General features: G+C 43.8%; 1 protein-coding gene across 14 annotated transcripts in view; it reads right to left on the bottom strand.

The window, feature by feature from the left end:
- Nucleotides 1-18,714, bottom strand: part of KDM2B (lysine demethylase 2B) — a 126,564-nt gene that overhangs the window by 51,156 nt on the left and 56,694 nt on the right. For all 14 annotated transcript variants that reach the window (XM_075434951.1, XM_075434952.1, XM_075434948.1 and 11 more), the window contains 2 exons: nt 13,415-13,530; nt 5,841-5,967 (listed from right to left, as the gene is read on the bottom strand). In XM_075434951.1, the coding sequence (XP_075291066.1) occupies nt 5,841-5,967; nt 13,415-13,530 (243 nt within the window). The remainder of the gene's footprint in view (nt 1-5,840; nt 5,968-13,414; nt 13,531-18,714) is intronic.

The raw sequence follows: 18,714 nt of genomic DNA on the forward strand, positions 1-18,714 counted from the left end.
CAGTGCTAAAACAGAAGGCGAAAGCAGATACCCATCCCTACGCTACCAGTACAGTGTCATTAACAGAAACTGATAAAAATCTGCACAAAGAAAATTATGTTTCTGTCTTCCGATGCGGTGGCTCTGCTGAACAGTAACTAATGGCTGTAACTGGGGCAAATCACAAGCGTAGATAAGGCCCAAAGAAAGAAAGGGAGATCACGTTATGGAAGTGTGAATAATTGACTCCAAGTAATGCTCTGCTGCTAAGAGAAAACAGCCTTCAAGGGAGATCTCCACTTTTTGTCTCTTGCTCTAATCTCGGGAAACAAAAGGCAGGCGGGGAGTGCAACACCACAGCATACTGGGGGACTGCTCCCATCGCAAGCAAGCACACGGAGGAGGGGGGGACACGGCAATTCCGCTCTGCCAGCTGCCACCGCTTCCCTGCCACCGGCTGTCTGCACAAGACAGGCTCTGCTGTGCCAGCCACACCTGGGTACAGACAGACAGAAAATAATCTGAATCTAACCTCAAAATGAACCATCACCAAACAAGCGCCCTGTGGCCTGTTCTCTGCAAGCCCGGCAGTTACGCGATGCCTTGCCTAACCTGACCTTTGGGGACAGGGCTTGCTGTTAACCTGAAGTCTATCCGTCTGTTCCGGAGCGCTGGGGGATTACAGTCCTGTTGCACCATCAGATTAGGAGCGGACTGCTTTCAAAAGACAACAAGTGTCTGCTACTGCTGCTAATTAAAAAAAAAAAAAGTCAAGGGACTCAGTAATGGAAGGATAACGTCCACGTGAGGAGGGTTCAGTTTTGTGTTTTCTTTTGTCCTAATGCAACATGCCATGATTTTTATTTATCCATTTTATTGAAAACGGTATCTGACTGAGAGTTACTATGCTGTGAGCTGAGGCCCTATGTAAGCATAATCTGCATTCACTCTGCTGAGAAGTGTATTTTAAGCACTGTATTACCAGGGTTCCACCGATATGGAGGTTTTTGGCTATAAAGTCTCTCCATGGAAAAGAGCTCCTGCTAAGTGCAACTGTGGTTCCTCCTTCTGAGTCAATGCACCAGCCAACACCAGAACTGCAGTTTCAGAGCAGTTATCCAGTCTGGTCTCCCATATGACTTAGAAAGGGGTGAAAGTCTTTTTGCACTACCTCAAAGCAAATAAACCAGCTTACACAGAACAGTCAGTGATATAACTCAGTGAGGAGCAGGAGCAGCACGGGCTTGACCACAGGACAGAGAGCTAGAAATACCTTTTTTTCTATAGCAGTTCACTGCTCTGTGGTTCTGGGCAAATCACTTAACTTTCCCCACAGTCATCCACTTGTACAGGAAGGATAATTATACACAATTTCTTTCCTTGCCAAAAAGTAACTTGCTGTATTACAGAATTTAAAAGAAAGTGAGGGTGGTGAGGTATAATTACAAAATCTTTCTAAACTCTTTGGAACAGTCCAGTGTGTAATATCTACCTTGCCACTCCCAGCTCCAAATCCTGACACTGTGACTTGGGAGCAGCGGTTGCTATTAGTCTGCTAAAGACAGCAACGCCATTTTCATTAGTAGAAAAAAAAAACCCTGAGCATATTGGAAACGTATCACCACATGGAGCACCCCACACAGAAATCACTCGATACAGTCCAGTACCTGTCTCTCATAAGCAAATCTATTCAACCCCCTGAGAAGAGTTTAACAAAAAACAACAACATGGCTCCTTCACCATGCCAGAGGGCAGATTTTCTTCATCCATCAGGATTAACGTACAGTTAGAGCCATCCTGTTAAAATTTTAGCAATGGGAATCTTAAAAGCTGCAGGCTACAGGAAAAGCACATTTTTGATAGCCCAGTATCTTCCCCCAGTCTTTGTTAGTTCACTCTCAAGATCCGTATCTCACTGAAGGTCAATTGTGGTTGAAAACATCCAGTACAGACTCTTTCATGATAAGAGTAAAAATAATGAAGACACAGCCATCCCGAAACAGTGCATGTTCAAATCTAGCAGGAAACCCAAATAAGATCCCTTTCTGATTTCGGCCAGCAGGACAAATGCCGCAGTTGAGAAGGTCACGGAAAAGAAAAAAAAAGAGAGAGAAAGAGAGACCGCGTGCTTTTGCAGCAGCCTGCGACTGCTGTCATGTCATCACTCCCCTGAGTCTTTGCCCTCCTGCAGAAGAGATCTGGAAGAGAACAGTCTCACACACTGACTAGGAGGCAACTGCCTGAAAACTCACTCTGGGCCTGAAGAATGGGCAAGGAAGCCAGAGTCGTCATCTTCCAACTCCTTTAGAAGGGCAGACTTTTTGTTTTTAAGGAATGGGAACGTGCAAGGTTTTAGCCTTGCCTACACCGAGGTGGTTTTTTTCCTGTCTGAAGTTTTGCGAGTTGAGACATTTAGAAAACAGAAATACAAAGAACAATGCAAACTTCTACACTAGCATACAGCTATCAGGACAGAGGTATCACAACACCATCACAGCAATACTTTTTCATGAGTAGGCCATGTCTTGAGAGAGTCACTCTGAATCTAGCAACCTCCACGTCAAAGCAAATAAATACTATGCAAGGAAAACATAGCATGAAAAGTCTACAGATATCCTTAAAACACAATCGCTGATGAACTCGGTTTTCTGCGTTCCACAAGGATGTTCTCTATCACCACAGTAGTCTCCTTTTTTTTCATGCAGGAGAACAGGTTCTCTACCAATTCTACGAAAACTACCACCATGTGAATCCCAGAGACCATGGGCAGCACCCTGCGCCCTCGCTGGTGGATGTCCTCCTCAGCTAATAATCAACAGCTGCTTCTTCTGAGATCCAGTAAGACCACTGTATCGGAAGGTATGTGAGAAAAGAAAGCAGCACAATTCAAGGGTGAAAAACAGCAAGTTCTAGCACCCAAAAGGAAAGTTAGAAAGTAGACATTTAGAACAAATTATGTCAAGGAAATGATTTAAAAAACATAGGAGAAACATTAAGATTATTCAAGAGATATTTCTGAAAATGAATACAAGGATGTGAAGAATTTTTTCTTAAACGAAGCAGGACAGACGACAAGTCTATTGAGGGGTCTGCACAGAAGTGCTTTGCTTCATTACCCTGAGGAGAATAATGGTAAATTCCTCATCAAGGGATACTCTCTCATGGGAAATCAAGAAACTGCTTGCAGATAGAGAAGTCTCTAAGGAAGAGGCAGTTTAAGGACCTTAGCAGTTCTGAAAAAAAGCTTAAAAACAAAGCAGTGAGGTCTGGAACACTGACCTCATTTGGATCTCCTGTGCCACAGCAAGTGAATGGTATGAAGATATAGACACCACAGAACAAACAAGTGCAATTCAAGGATTACAATTCGTAGAGATTTATTTTAGTCAAGAAGCTGGACACTGAGACAAGTTAAAAGAAAAGACTAGCAAGTATCTGAAACAGTATTATTCATGCAGAACAAAGCCGTGCAGCTTTGTAAAGGTAAATAATGTGCCTTTACTCCTTTGAATTTGACAAATGCCAAAGTGAAAGATCCAGTAGATATAGCAGATCTGGGTTTTTGAACCACAATCCCCAGTTAAATAATTATTTGAAGGTGAAGATTCTGCCAAGAAATAAACAGCAAGTTTCTGACAAAAAAAAAAAGTATACATCTGTCTCTCCTGGAGGGAAAGGCCCTGGATGTCGATGTGAGAGATTTTATCAGCATGCTAATACTCTGAAGAAGTCAAGAGATAGCAGGCAGGCGCATGACCTACACGCTGTCAGCAGCTACCTCTTCAGTAAGCTGAAAGTACCGATCCATTCAAGGGAGTAACAAGAGCTCATGATCTGTCCAGCCAGACACTCCCAGCACCTACCTCGACCCAGCACCCACAGCCACTCAGTAGGGCTGCCAGTCAGATCAGCTCATCAATCCTACTGATAATAAATTTATTCATTTTTCAGTAGGGTCAATTTTCAGTCAGATCACTGAACTGATTCAGACCACAGGGCAGGCGCACAACCTCCCGGGTTCACAAAACAGAACAGTCTTGTGAGAGGAGCATATTTCTCACAGTAGCTTGAAATGGCCATAAGACCATGCCCCAACAATAGCAAAACAGTTTAATATTCACTTTCGAGTAGGCCCACAACTGCAGCCACCACAGCAGACAACAAGGCCCAGACAATGTTGTCACCAAACCATTTTCCAAATAGCCATGCTCCTTTTCCTGATGCCTTTGCAGCTGGCACTCTTGGGTCACGCAAAACAATCCTTTTCCTTCTAGACACTGGACAGCCATGGTTACCAGTGAGCTTTTATATGATTTGAGTATCTCTCAGCTAGTAACTGGATGGAGGCACATTCCATGGGGATCACCAAACCATTATCAGTAATTACTGAGCTGGGCTGGAATTCACACTTGTGATTTCGCTGAAGAAGGTCCCATCTCAATATCCTGAACCATCCACTCTTCACATCTAATTTGTTCCAAAATTAGACCTCTGCTATCTGCCACCCCCACCCTGCCTGCAGGATGAGCCTCTTTCCATGTCAGTGGTTTACACAACAGCAGGTTGTTCCTTACTTTCCAAGGAACGCAGTTATCAGAGCTTTGTCACTGCTTTTTGAAGAACTGATCCAAGGGGCTAATTCATGCTTTCCTCTATGATGATCTTTTTATATAAAGAGAAAAATTTCTCCATACCGAGTTCCTGGTTCACTAACCCTTCTGATCAGGGTCTCACAGAGCAAAGGAGGGACACAAAATGTGAAGCACTCAAATCCCTATGGATTCCAAGAAAATTCCCATCTCTATCTACAGACTATTAGCTCTCTCAAGTTATTCTTGGTCAGTAAAACTCACTGGAGAGTCATGTCTGCCCCTAACTTCTTCAATTCCCTTCTACTAAGAATTGTGCTAGTAGGTGATCATTCCCCTCCTGTGTCCAGAGCCCGGGGCAGGTCCAGCCGCGCCAGGTTCACTGCAAGTGGCATCTCAGGAAGCAGCAGGCACAGAAATACTTTAGTTCTCCTCCACGCTCCACATGTATCACTTAAGATTTAGCTGGTGCTTGTGCTACTTTCGGCCATTCTGTGCTTAAAAGCAGGGAGGCAATATGGCCCACCATCTTGTTCCATTAAAGGGAGGAAAAAGAGGGCAGTTCAGCAAGGCAACAACTGGAACTGTCACGCAGTGATGTAAAGCTCACACCAGTGCCAGGTAATGCCTTCCTGCTTCAGGCACATCTATCTGTCTCTGCTATGGTCCATTTTCAGCTATTGTTGTAAAGGTCTCTTTGACCTCCCTGCACTTAGGTTATAGATCATATAGATTTGTGTAGGTGTTTTCTTGGTTTTGTTCTTCTGCAGAACTAGAAGTCAGTCACCAAATAGAGAGAACTAAAGTAGAGATTAAAGAAGACCAAGAAGACAGGTTTAGTGACCATAACACATTCTGTAGAGGAGATGCTCTATAAAAGGACTAAATATCCATCCCACCAGAGCACATTTGCAATGCACACATTTCTGGCTACTAAGGTACTGTGCCAAACATGGCAGTAAATCCTCAACTGCTTGGCAGACCGTCTCAACACAAACATTACTGAAACCAAGGAACAAACGCATCCAAAAATTTATTTTTCTGGGATCCACTTGCTAAGGGAATGCTCAATAAATATAATTCAGAGTAGGCTGGCACTTCATGGAAATGCTTAAGAGTCAAAACCTTCCCCACCCCAAAATAAAGAAACAGTTCGTTTGAATTTCTACAGTTCTCCAACTCCTTCTATAATCTGCTTTGCAGAAACCAAGGCAGTAACTAGCCTAGGGTGGTAGCATCAGTTCTGAATATACACTCGAAGCATTCACTCACCAATTAACATTGATTCTTTCTGGTACTCTCTGCTGAGGTGGCAGCGCTGGGTCACACAGGACACGTATCTCTCCAGAACATACCAGCACATTTCATAGTAGAAAGGATAACGGAATTTGGCATGCACCTGAAAGCAAGATCGAGACTGTCAGCCCATGGGGAAGGGAGAGAAGTTTGCAGCACAAGGGTCGGTCATCATTCTCATCGTGTTATCAAGAGCACAAACGGTATGCGGGAGGGGGAGGGGAGGGAGGGTGGGAGCCGAGCAAGACGTATGCCTTCAGCATACCAAATGAGGAGCCTGCCTGCCTGCCTGCCTGCCATGAGAGCATCGTTTCTTGGTTCACTAATTTGTATCCTCTTGGGGTGGTGGGAGAGGAAGGGGTTTGTGTTCCTGTGAAATCACAAAACTGATGGATGGCCCCTACAGTACTATTTACCTACTGTACAAACATAGGGTGGTCACATACAGATGTTAGCCACTAAAATTTAAGTTAAAATAAAGGTGGGTTTTTTTTTAATTTCCTAAACACTATCACATGATTTTTATCAAAATGGCAGCACTATCTAAAATGAGTCAAGCAGGAACTACATCTTTTTCGATAATGGTCTTTATAACAATTCGATTAAACAAATGATCAAATAAATTCTTCATTATTGATAAATACATACTAAAAGTAAAAATCTCTTACACAATTTACACTTGATATTTTGGTAGCAACTTAGCTTTTGCTACAAACAGAACAGAAAAGCAGAGTTTTGACAAAAGATCCTGTCAAGCTGTGCACTTTTCCTTACATCTCAGACCTGTTGTTCTCACACAAAAAGTTATTTCTCCAACACTATGTATTTGTGAGATTATTTCAGATTCAAAAGAATACAAAGTGGATTTCCTTCCTTTCCAACATAGCTTTCTGTCTATGGGACATCACTGTACCAAGGAAGAATCTGGGGAACTCCTAAAATGCAAGAACATATGTATATGCATTGCGATCTGTTATAAATGGATGCCATGCATCTTGCACGCACTTGTACTTACACTGTACACTTCTTTCTCCTGGTGGCACAGAAATCTGCATTTTGCAGGCATGCATGCATTACACTGGGATTATAGGAGCTGCTTTAAGATATGCTAAGCATATCAACCGCTCACCTAGTCAAGAGGTGTCCACCCACCTTTAACTAAAAGCTGGGCTGCACCAGAGAGGAGCATTATCTGAGAAAGCCCTTTTTAAAAAAAACAAAACCAAACCACCACCCCACCCCAGATCACCCAAAAAACAGTAAAGTCTAAGCAGAACCACTAATCCAGCACCTGGAAACTCAGACCCAGCTCTGCAAAGCAGGCACTGTTGAAACACCTGCGGGGTGACTCAAGCATTGAGCACATCGATGACTTACTAGGACGCCCATGTTTGAAAACTGTCTCCAAGGTGGACAGTCAAAGAGCTTGCCTCTGTTCCCAGGGCACAGGAAATGCAAACACTTTGAGCAGTAAAACAAAATGTAACAAAAGGAAAATATACTGTGTTGTCCCGTTAAATGTATCACGGTGTAGGATTTAAATACTCCATGGCAATTCCCCAAAATTATGACCTCTGAAATTCAACACAAACGTAGCTGGCAAATCTGAACGGCACGGTGCTACGGGTCATGCATCCAGTGATGCTGCACCTTTCCAAATGTCTCCCTGTGTTGTCTGTTACACAGTACACATGCCAAAAAAAGAAGGGGGGGGGAGGGGAAAAAAGAGCAAAAACCAAACAACATCCCCCTAAATGTGAGAACATTTAACCCCAGGGCCTTTTTGCACTGGAGAAAATTTTTCCTTTGGTTTAGTTATTTGTCATAAAGAAGAGATCAAGTCACTTATCACTATTACAGAACACAGGGGAAATTAGCCATGCTAAAATATATGCTAATAAAGGAACTCAAATTTTTCCAAGAGAGCACTGCAGGAAACAAAATTTGCAAAGAATTGACTTACAAACAGGAAGGCGCCTTCCACCCCTCAGCCTTCAAAAGGTTTTCAGCCACATGCCTGGGAATATTAAAGACATCATTGCTCAACATTTGTTGACAGACTCTGAGCTTCACCAAATTTAGTTGTTACCAATGTTAATTCAATGTGAAAGACAAGGCAGTAATGCATGCAGTGCTCCCATTATGTATATCAATCTTTAATATTCAATTTGAGTTCCTAATTGCCTCACTACCACTGTTCCAACCCACAGCAAATCCCTCCATGCCTCTGCAATTCACTCTTTGCCCAAGACGGCTCTGCTTTTACAGACCTTCAGAAGTAAGAGCTACCATATGTAGCAAGAGATACCACGCAAAGATCTACAGTGCCTTTCGCCAGTAAAGGAAGTCTAACAGTGCTTTAAAAAATCTTCTAAACTTTGCCTTATGGAGAAGTAGAGTAGCACGTTCCTTATGATATCCTTGGATATTTATTAATTATAATGGACGTGAACTGCATTATGTGTGTGTCCACACTTTTTCCATTGCACGTTTATGGTAAAATGAACTCTTATGGGGAGGAGGAATAAAAGAAAGAAAGGAAGGAAGAAATTAGAAGTGTTCTGTGATCAATTTAAAGCATAATATCTGATACAGACACTGCCAGAGGACTAAATCCCCCACCAGCAGGGAAATACACCAGATCATCTAATAGGCATTTCCAGCTCTAACTTCTGTGATTAATAATTTACAATCCACTGAATAAATTTTTTAATTATTCCTGTACAGCAAGAAAAATTCTCTCTGGAATATGATCCATTTCTTCAGTTCAAAGTGAAATTATTTGAGAGACTTCTATCCCCCTCCAAAAACAAAACAAAAACCCTAAGCATGTTAGGCACACATTTTCCTTAGGAAAGTATTAGTCTCTTCCACAGCGTCCATTAAAATCACTGCACACTCCACTTGTGTTGAATCAATCTAATCACAATACTGAAAAACAATTTATGATTATTTACAAAATAATTAATCTAGCCACTTAAAACACTCTCTTACATTCCAGAAAACAAAATCAGTAGCAAACACTACCATCTGTGAGTGACCACCTTACGTGTATATTTTGAGTGCTTTTGGCTCTGTCCACGTTCAGGTATTTTAACACAGTGAAATTTAGATGGGTTGGGAGTAAGTCTGACACATTCCCCCTCTTCGGTAACACAGTGTTGTAACACCCCTATGCCAAGATGATGAATGGCCACACGGCAGCCTGCTCTGCGGTTCTTGAAGCTGGTCTAGCAGAGAGCTAAACAGCTTGGCCTATTTGACTAGCTGTTAATTGGCCTCTAGGAAAGCCAGACTGCAAAATGAGAGTCTCTACAAACTGTAAGGCTGGAGAATATTTGTTTACCTCAATTGCACATTAGGAGCTGGTTCCAACAATAGACATGTTTTTTATTGCTCCTTAAAACTATTTTTAAATGGCTATAACCCTCTTAAAAAGTCTCCCAGGGATATAAGAAATTAAGCTAGAATAAGCATGACAAGTATATAAACTAGGCAATTTTATCAGGCTGTAAATCAGCATTACCGTTTCAACCATGTATTTATTCTTGTCTGAGCTGCTAAGACAATAACAACTACACCTAGCATAAAAATGACTTTGAATATCAGCAATCAAAGATGATTAAGCATTATATAGCAGGTTTAAACACAGCGAAACCTCCATAAAACTGCTCTGTGCAAAATGAAGAGGGGAAACACACCTGTATTACACTTTGATTTGAGTGTGGCACATTACTTCGTCAATCACATCATGTAATTTGCTTCTGTGCTATACACAATGGAAAGATCAATACTGATGAGAAACTCATTTGCAGGAAGTTCACACTGGCAAATTTGTGTGAACTACACACTGTACCGAGTCTGCTATACTAACCAGTGTACAAACAGAATTATGCGAACAAAGAAATGACAAAATTTGTTTGGAAAATAAAGTAGTAGACAGTGGAATCCTAGTCTGAAAACATTTACCCCTTCAAGATTCCTGCATAATATTTTTAGGATGGGGGGTGGGGGGGAAGGTGTGCGTGTTATTATTTCTAAATTACAGTATTGATTTTCCTGCTTTTTATCAAACTTCTCTACGCCTTAGTTGCACGGCTTATATTTTGTTTCTGTCTAGAAATTCTTGCTATTCTTCGACTGTTCACACAGCTTTGTTATTGTACGGCTGCCTACGAGCTCAAGTTTGTGAACACAGGTACAGGCTGTGCGTAACACACTGCTAGCACACAGCAACACGCAAGCACTGAAACTGCTTCTACGAAGTTGTGGAAATTCTGGGCTGTTGTCTTTCATCAGTCTTTTTTAGAACACTTACGTATTTTTGGTGGGAAAATTATAAAGAACTACACAGACTGAAGAAAATCTAAACCAAAACTGACAAGAGTAAAGGTCTGATTTGGGACGTCCAAATGTTCCAGCATCCCTTTCCAAAAAACCCCTGACCAGACATTTTCCAAGAGGCAGATACCCGACTCTCAGAACCTTCCCATGGGATCAAGATGCTAGTGACTTTTCAAAGCCATTTCACTGTAACTGCCTGGTAAGCTCCTAAAAGTTACCAAAATACCTGACCGCTACAGGGAAATCTGCCTCCTGGTATAGAAGCTTAGGAGGTCAAAGCTGCACCCAGCTGCCCAAGGAGAAGGCTCTGAGATGAAGCACTGCTGAGCAGTTCCAACACAAGGTGTGTGATCTTGGGTTGCTCAAGTCCTGTGAGAACAAAATGTCAGCTCTTCTACTACTTCATGAAAAAGAGTGTTTCCATCCCACCCTCCCCATAGACACCAATGGGAATAACTTCTTTCTGGCATCGATCCTTCCTCCCAGTCCTCACTTCTCCATTCTCCATGCGATCTGCCTGTGCTAGCACCCTTCCTGGCACCAACACAGCCTCCCGTTGAGCACCCGCAGCACATATAGCTGGCACATATTGCTGGTTCTTATTTATAGTCACTCTGAAAACCTTCCTGTGCCCAGTGCCTTTGTCCAGCCAGAGCGAGCCCCTTCCTGCTTCTACCATCATAACTTCTTCCTGTCCAAGTCCCTTTACTCTTTCTTAAGACATTCTTGCCTTGGGACACCTTTCAAAGCCAGGCTGAACTCCACTCTGGTCTCTGCCTCCAATTCTGCTCTCTGCTACATTCCCTCTGTTCCAACTCCCCTGAATTTCAGCTTTTGTCTTCATTTCTCTTCCACTAAGAATTCATTTTGCTGCTTAATATTCACTCTTCATCAAAATCACTCCAGGAAACCAACTGCTCCCATCCATCGCTGTTCTGCAATGTGAAGACTACCAGGCCCTGTACCCCCTGACAAGTAAGGGAGCAGTCCCCTCCTAACGCAACACTGGCAGAGAGAGGCTGGGGGAGGACACCCTTGCTCTCACCAAGTCAAAGATGCATTTCAAAACAACACGTATTTATTTCAGGCCTATGCACTTCCACTGCAGAGAGAGCAATTCAGGCTAAAAGCCTCCCTGGAGCCAGAATTGTGCCCTCTTGTAGCGATGACAACAGTGAACTGTACTGATGACTGCGACATACCATGTTAAGACTCTTTGGTGCAGAACCGCAATGTCCTGCTGTTTTGCCAGTCCAAGTCTCCATGAACACCACACCTGGCACCCGTGCCAGAGGTCTACCAGCACTGTCTCAATGCAATGCCTCCAAAACAGCCAGCCACAAAAAGTCGCCCTCTGAATTTGTACGTTCCACTGGTCCATCTTCTCACTGAAACGCTACAGTTGCCTTGCACAGTTTATTTATGGACCACTCGGTGGATAAGGAATTGATGGATGGTCACACTCAAAGAGTTGTGGTCAACAGCTCCATGTCCAAGTGGAGACCAGTGACAAGTGGTGTTCCTCTGCAGTCGGTACTGGGACCAGCGACGTTTAACATCTTTGTCAGCGACACAGACAGTGGGGTGGAGGGCACCCTCAGCAGCGTTGCTGACAACACTGAGCTGGCATGGTGCAGTCACACATGGGAGGGAAGGGATGCCATCCAGGGGGATCTGGACAGGCTGGAGAGCTGGGCCTGTGCCAGCCTCATGGGTTCAACAAGGTCAACGGCAAGGTCCTGCACATGGGCCAGGGCAACTCCAAGCACAAACCCAGGCTGGGCGGAGAATGGGTTGCAAGCAGCCCTGAGGAGAAGGGGTTGGAGGTACTGGGTGACCAGAAGCTCAACATGACCCAGCAATGTGCACTCACAGCAAAGAAACCCAACCATCCCCTGGGCTGCACCCCCAGCAGCGTGGGCAGGAGGGCGAGGGGGGGGGGATTCTGCCCCTCTGCCCCACTCTGCTGAGACCCCCCGGGAGTTCTGCGTCCAGCTCTGGAACCCTCAGCACAGGATATAGCTGGAGCTGCTGGAGCGGGGCCAGAGGAGCCACAGCAATGATCCGAGGGCTGGAACCCCTCTGCTGGGAGGAGACGCTGGGAGAGCTGGGGCTGTTCAGCCTGGAGAAGAGAAGGCTGCGGGGAGACCTTAGAGCAGCTGCCAGTGCCTGGAGGGGCTGCGAGAGAGCTGGAGAGGGGCTTGGACAAGGGCCTGTAGGGACAGAATGAGGGGTGATGGCTTTAGACTGAAAGAGGGGAGATTTAGATCAGATATAAGGAAGAAATTCTTCTATCTGGAACACTGGCACAGGCTGCCCAGAGAAGCTGTGGCTGCTGCCTCCCTGGCAGTGCTCAAGGCCAGGATGGACGGAGCTTGGAGCAACCTGGGCTGGTGGAAGGGGTCCCTGCCCACAGCAGTGGGGTTGGAACAAGATGATCTCTGAAGTCCCTACCAACCCAAACCATTCTACGATTTATTAGCCTACTAAAACAGTGGCATTTCCTTCAGATTCTGCTACTTTATGAAACTACAAAGTATATGATGACTAGGTGACCCGTTCATTAATCAAGGGCAAAATCTTCACTCCCAAAGAGGCTGCACAGCAACCTCCTCCAAGAAGTAACACTCCTTCCATTAGGTAGATAGAACAGCCAGATGAATATCACAGTGTTCAGATTAACGTCCCACCCCAGACTCTCTTTGCCCCAAGGAATTCTTGAGTCATAGAAGAAAATCCTGCAAAGTATAGATGTCCTTTCATATGCAACTTCTGTGCAGCTTGCTCAGTTCAGCTGTGGGCAGCAGAACCATCCTAGTCCCATGCACGCTCCACGCTTGGGTATCCATTCCAGGTGTGCACAGAGAGATGATAAGCAGGGAGTTACCAGATGTACTGGTACAAAGCTCTGTAAAGCGCAATATGCTTTTGTGCGAAAGGGAAGGTGTTTATGAAAGTTTAAAAGGCAGACAAAAGACACAGAAGGGACGCGTCTGTGGGAGGCAGGGAAAAACAGATGAGTAAATCCCACTAAAAACAGCCAACATTTGAAAGTCTCATTACTTCACATTTACCTCTTGTTCCAATGACTCCGACACGGAGATCTCGTCAGTTCTTGTTTGTCAGAAGGGAATATGAGGGAGAGACTATGACAGATCATAGTCACAAAGAACTGTTCAGTTAAAAAGAGAATCAAGTATCCTTACCCTTGTTCTGTCCTCAATTTCATAGATGCGAAGCTGCATGGGAACATTAAAGCTATGCAGGATATTTCCACCAAACACCAGAGAATCTACTGGAGTATAAACCGCATGTATCCACCCTAGAGAGGGAAAGCAAAGAACTGAGAATGCCTCGTGCTACGTAGCATTACAGAGCAGTTTATAATCAAATTTTAACAACCCCATGAACCTCATTCTGCAGGGGATGAGAGGTTAAAGCAGTGAAAGGTTAAACGGTATGCTCGCAGCCACATTTGAAGCCTAGTCATAGCAGAAGAACGGCATCTTCTGATGTACAGTCTTACAACCTCTGTAAATCGGGTTCTTCTATTTATTCACAGAACAGTTACAGTGTTTACTGAGAACACGTAAGCTTGTGACTCAACCACATCCATGACTAAGAAGTAAATTCAGTCTGTTCAATACACTTGGCTCTCAGATGTATCTACTGGTACCTCCAGTAGGGTTGCAAATCATGTCAGCAGTGGTGGTGGGCTAGGGCTGTGGAACTGGACTGAGTCACGTCAAAATTCTGTCACACCAGCACCAGAGCATACATCTTCAGATGCCAACAATTTCAAATTATTACCAGACCTCCTTCAGAGGCGAAAGTTTAGTACCCTATTATCAACTTCCTGACGCAACCAAAAAATCTTTTCCACTGCAAGCCCCAAGTTGAGGGATTTAACATTTCTGACACTGGAGCTGATGAGACTGTTCTGACCCTACCCTGCAAGGGACTGAATTCATTTCAGACTCCAAAGCGAGGGAAGAATTTTTCTATCACAACAAAAATCCAGGCACAGCAACTCAGGCAGCCACACACCAGCTCTTCCGCTTTTGCGTTGTTTGCAGCTGAAGGACTGGCTACGCAAGACTGTAGCCTCTGATCTCTGCAGTGAAAAAGGAATTGATCCTGCTAATGATCTGGGACCCACAGAGACCTGACACCTTCCCCTCCCCCACTTCTTTTTTTAATGAAAAGCATTACGATTCACAAACCAGCAGACAGCAAAGCAACATAAGGGGCAGTCAATTTTCTCCTAACTGTGCAGTACTTTCCATTAAAGCTGTGGCAGCTTTCCTTCACTTCCAGATCAGTGAGCGAGCAGGAAAATGCCATTCAGCCTACAGGGTTCTCCAGCTAGCAGCCACGAAAGCTCTCCTGCATGACAATCTTTAGACCATAAAGACCTGCAAAGCTGTATCTGAGAAGTCCTTGAGCCACAGCAGATGGCACAACTGGGGCTTTCATTTAAGGGCATACTGGCAGGAGACAGACAGGAAGGAAAACAAATCAGCACTACAGTTTTCTCCCTGCAAACACAAGCTCATCACTCGGGATACATTTTTCTGAATTTCAGAATCACAGAACAGCTGCGATTGGAAGGGACCTCTGGAGACCCAACTCCCCTGCTCGAGCAGGACCACCTAGAGCCAGCTGCCCAGAACTATGCCCAGATGGCTTTTCAGTATCTCCTAGGACTGGAAATCCACAACCCCTCTGGGCAACCTGTTCCAGTGCTCAGTCAGTCAATTTATAGGTCTGATTCCCCATGATAAAAGTGATGCATATAAAAAAGCAGGTGGCTCATAGCTCTGGCAGCTCTCGATATTATTGCACCCTTCCTGCTCCAGCTAGTATAATTTCAGTTACAGAGTTGTTCACAACGATGCAGCCTGTTTATTACTTCTAAATTAAGAACAATTAACTAGAGAGGATTTTTTTTTCATGTAAGGGTAGCATGGCAACTACGTACATCAACACTATAAACACTCTTCACAGTTCAACTAGTTCACCACCTTGCATCAGTCTGTACTAAGAGCAAACTACTGGAAAAATAAGTGATCTTCCTGATCACTTCCTGATCGGGAAGGAAAAAAGATCCAAGGTCAAGGAAGGTGGGGCCACTGCTTCCACTAAGTAATCAAAGATTTATGTGGTTGGGGGAAAGAATGGAAGCCATGTGCTGAAGCAAATCTGTTGCTGGGTCCCCAAAGCCAACTTATTGGATAGGTGCTGCAGCACAGGGTCAATTTGCATCTCAATTCACCTTAATTGTCTGTTTTAAAGATGAACAAATTGAAGCTCCAAAAAGCAACATGACTTAGCCATGGCCACACAAGTGAGTGGTGGCAGAAGACAGGTCAGAAACAGCCGTTTATCAGCAGAACATTGAAGAGTCCTCCCCACTACTTCCCATGGTAGTTCTCTCCGCACAGATCAGTCAACGTACAAACATACCAGAGCTGGCGGATGCAACATTTTAATGCAATGACCAACATCCTTCTAAATACAATTTGTTACCAAATACTTACAACTTACGTGAAAGCAGTAATTGAGCCGAAACCTGGCTTTCTATTCCTATATTAAAGGTAGAAAGGAGATATCCTTCATTTTATAAGAAATAAAATGAAATCCCATCAACGCAGTTGTTCCTCAAGCGCATACTTTTACTACAACCACACAGTAGCCTCCTCCTACAAATTGTGTTTCCTCAGTGAAAATTTCACACTGGACTGCAGTTGGTGTGATTGTTTCTTGCTCTTTCGGTTTCACTCTCATCACACTCTGCCCCCACTAGATGCCAAGAGTCTTCTGTGAATAACCTCTAGACTTCCTCTGTAGTAGTCCCAGTATTTCTGGGAGAAATGTGAAAGGACCCATGACTGGCTTGAGCCAATGGTGTCCAGACACAAGAAAGCCTCAACAAAATGATCAACAAACATGAACAGAGTTTCAGTCCTGCATTGTTGAAGAGTTGGTGGAGGTGCAAACTGAAAGTCTTCCCTAAAATATCCAAGACAACCTCTGGTTCTGCAGATTTTTAATTCCCTACTTACATTTACAATCCAGGTCTAAACTCATCTTAGAAACAATTAGTACCTTCAACTCCTAACTTCTGAACTAACTGAACACTAGGTCCTTCAAGATGTACGTATTTCTGACAACATCACTGAAGACAGTGCTTTTTCTGACACACTTCTCAATAACAAAACCCTGTAATAACAAAGCTCTAAACCCCATCAATGCCGGGAAAATATATATCAACCAGAGACCATGCATGACCAACAGCCAAGTCATTCACTGTAAAGTCCTTGGAAGTAAAGTTCCTACCCCTAGCCAAAGCAGGGCGTAGGATGATTTCCAGGCATAGCTCAGCGACGCGTAAGGACGATGCCCGTGGGTACCATCCCTTCACTGCTGAACAGCGTTGAGCTAGGCACACAGCTAAGTCCCAGCAAATGCCCAGATCTCCGGCAGTTCATGTGCTCCCACACCCAGGACTCAGCTCACAGCCCCTCTGCCAGCTGCGGGACGCAGCCTTGGCACAGGAGTCACCTGCTCATAACTCAGATTTTGGGCCCTCAACCGTATAGCGTTTTTCAGTCCCACTGCATCCTAAAATAGTTTTGACTCGCCTGAGGAACGTATGTGCAGAGACACAAGCACCAAGAGGTGTATTTCAGGCATGTAGGACACTATGAGCAAGATCAGACAAAAAAGATGGAGAATTGACAAGGTAGAAAATCACAGGAAGATTGGCACAGACATTACAAAGCAAAAAAAAAAACCAAGCGCCTCCTGTTCTAATGTTAACAAGGCTACGTATGGAGAAAAACTGAAGTGGCCAGCCCCAGAAAAGTAGAAGTAGGAGGAAACAGAGACGAGCAGAAAACAGGAAACAGTTTCCATGAGGGTAATATATTGTGGAAAAGAGCTCTGAGAATGGATAAGCTTGGATGGCACATTCAATTCACTCCCACAGCTTAGACACAAGCACGACTCAGAAATAAACTGAGGATGAAGAATGTCCATTGTGATCATTTGCAAACAAGAACACCCATCTCCTAAGCTTCCCAAATTACAAACGCTTCTAAAGAGGAAGACAGACCTCCAGAAGAGGAGCAAGCTGCACGGATGCAGAAGACAAAAAGGACGGCCACAGGGATTGCTTTAATATCACCCACACCGATACATCCCGCCTGTCTCGCCTTTGGCTGTGCTGTTACTTCTCACCGGATGAACTGACAGCTCTGTGACATGTATGATCGCGGCACTAGGCTGGGCAGCCTGTCACGTCTACTCATGTATGTCTGCATCTTCCAGCTCTCACAGCAAACCCTTGCCCCACAGCCTCCAGCACAGACACCTCTGAAGCAAGCGCCATCAATTCTCTCCTCAGCGACTGCTTTCTACTGCATCCATAAACCCTGGTACTACTGCACAACCCTGCGTGGTTCACGGGTTAGCGCAAGACGGGAGGTAACATCTCTCCCCCTGGTAATACTCTCAAAGACAGTAATATTCTCAGAAAAAAAGGAAAGCAACACAGAATAAAATACCACAAATTTAATTCTATCCTTAATGCTAAAAAAAGCACTGGAATAATACAAGAAAAAATGGATTAAGGACTGAAAAAGTCAGAAGTCAGTGCAATAAGATATTGCTCATTTTTGGCTGAAAGACACAAACAAAAGCACCTGCTAAATGTTATCTAAGGCCACAATCAAATCCTACAGATGAAAGAAAGATATACACCGTGTGGCTACAAGGATTCCTCATGAATTAGAAAACTCTTCTTCACGGGTGACCAGTTTCAAACCAGCCTGTGTTGACAGTGGAACTATCTTTTTTTATTTCAGTTCTTGGCAATTAATGAATATTTCTTCCTTCCCAAAACAATTCTAGTTTATGAAGCCTAGCCAACACTGAGCTGGAATTCTATTCAGGAGGCTCAAAAATACCCTCAGCTGATTTACAGTTACAAATTATTCCTCTACTCTTAAGATGCACTTGAATATTTAGATGTTATCATCTCTAGTAAATCAAGAAGGTAAAATTAACAGTAACAAAAGCTTCTTCTGAACAGTTAAAAGAAAGATACAATCTCATTATCTTCTGAATTTTATAAAACAAGTATTATTAGACATTGCAAACTTGTTAGAAGATTTCAGGGCCCTGCAAATTCCTACCGTAACTTCAAGGAGGCAATCATCCACCTGAGAATATTAAGAAAGAATATTAGCTTATAAAGCTATAGGGCAAACGGACTACATGCTCCAAGCCAAAACCATGGTGCACCTGTTTCCATGAGTAACTGATTAGTAACAGGTATTTTGCTTTGTGATATAGAAGGCATACATATTTTCCTGCAATTTTACAGCCACTTGGGGTGGAAAAGATGAAACATACGCATCTCATAAAAAGCGACTAAGGAGATAACCTTACAGTGGACACTGCCAGCAAATGAGACGTTATTTCTCTCATTTCAAAAGAAGAA

The sequence above is a fragment of the Opisthocomus hoazin genome, chromosome 13 (genome assembly GCF_030867145.1).
Source record: "Opisthocomus hoazin isolate bOpiHoa1 chromosome 13, bOpiHoa1.hap1, whole genome shotgun sequence".
Lineage (NCBI taxonomy): Eukaryota > Metazoa > Chordata > Aves > Opisthocomiformes > Opisthocomidae > Opisthocomus > Opisthocomus hoazin.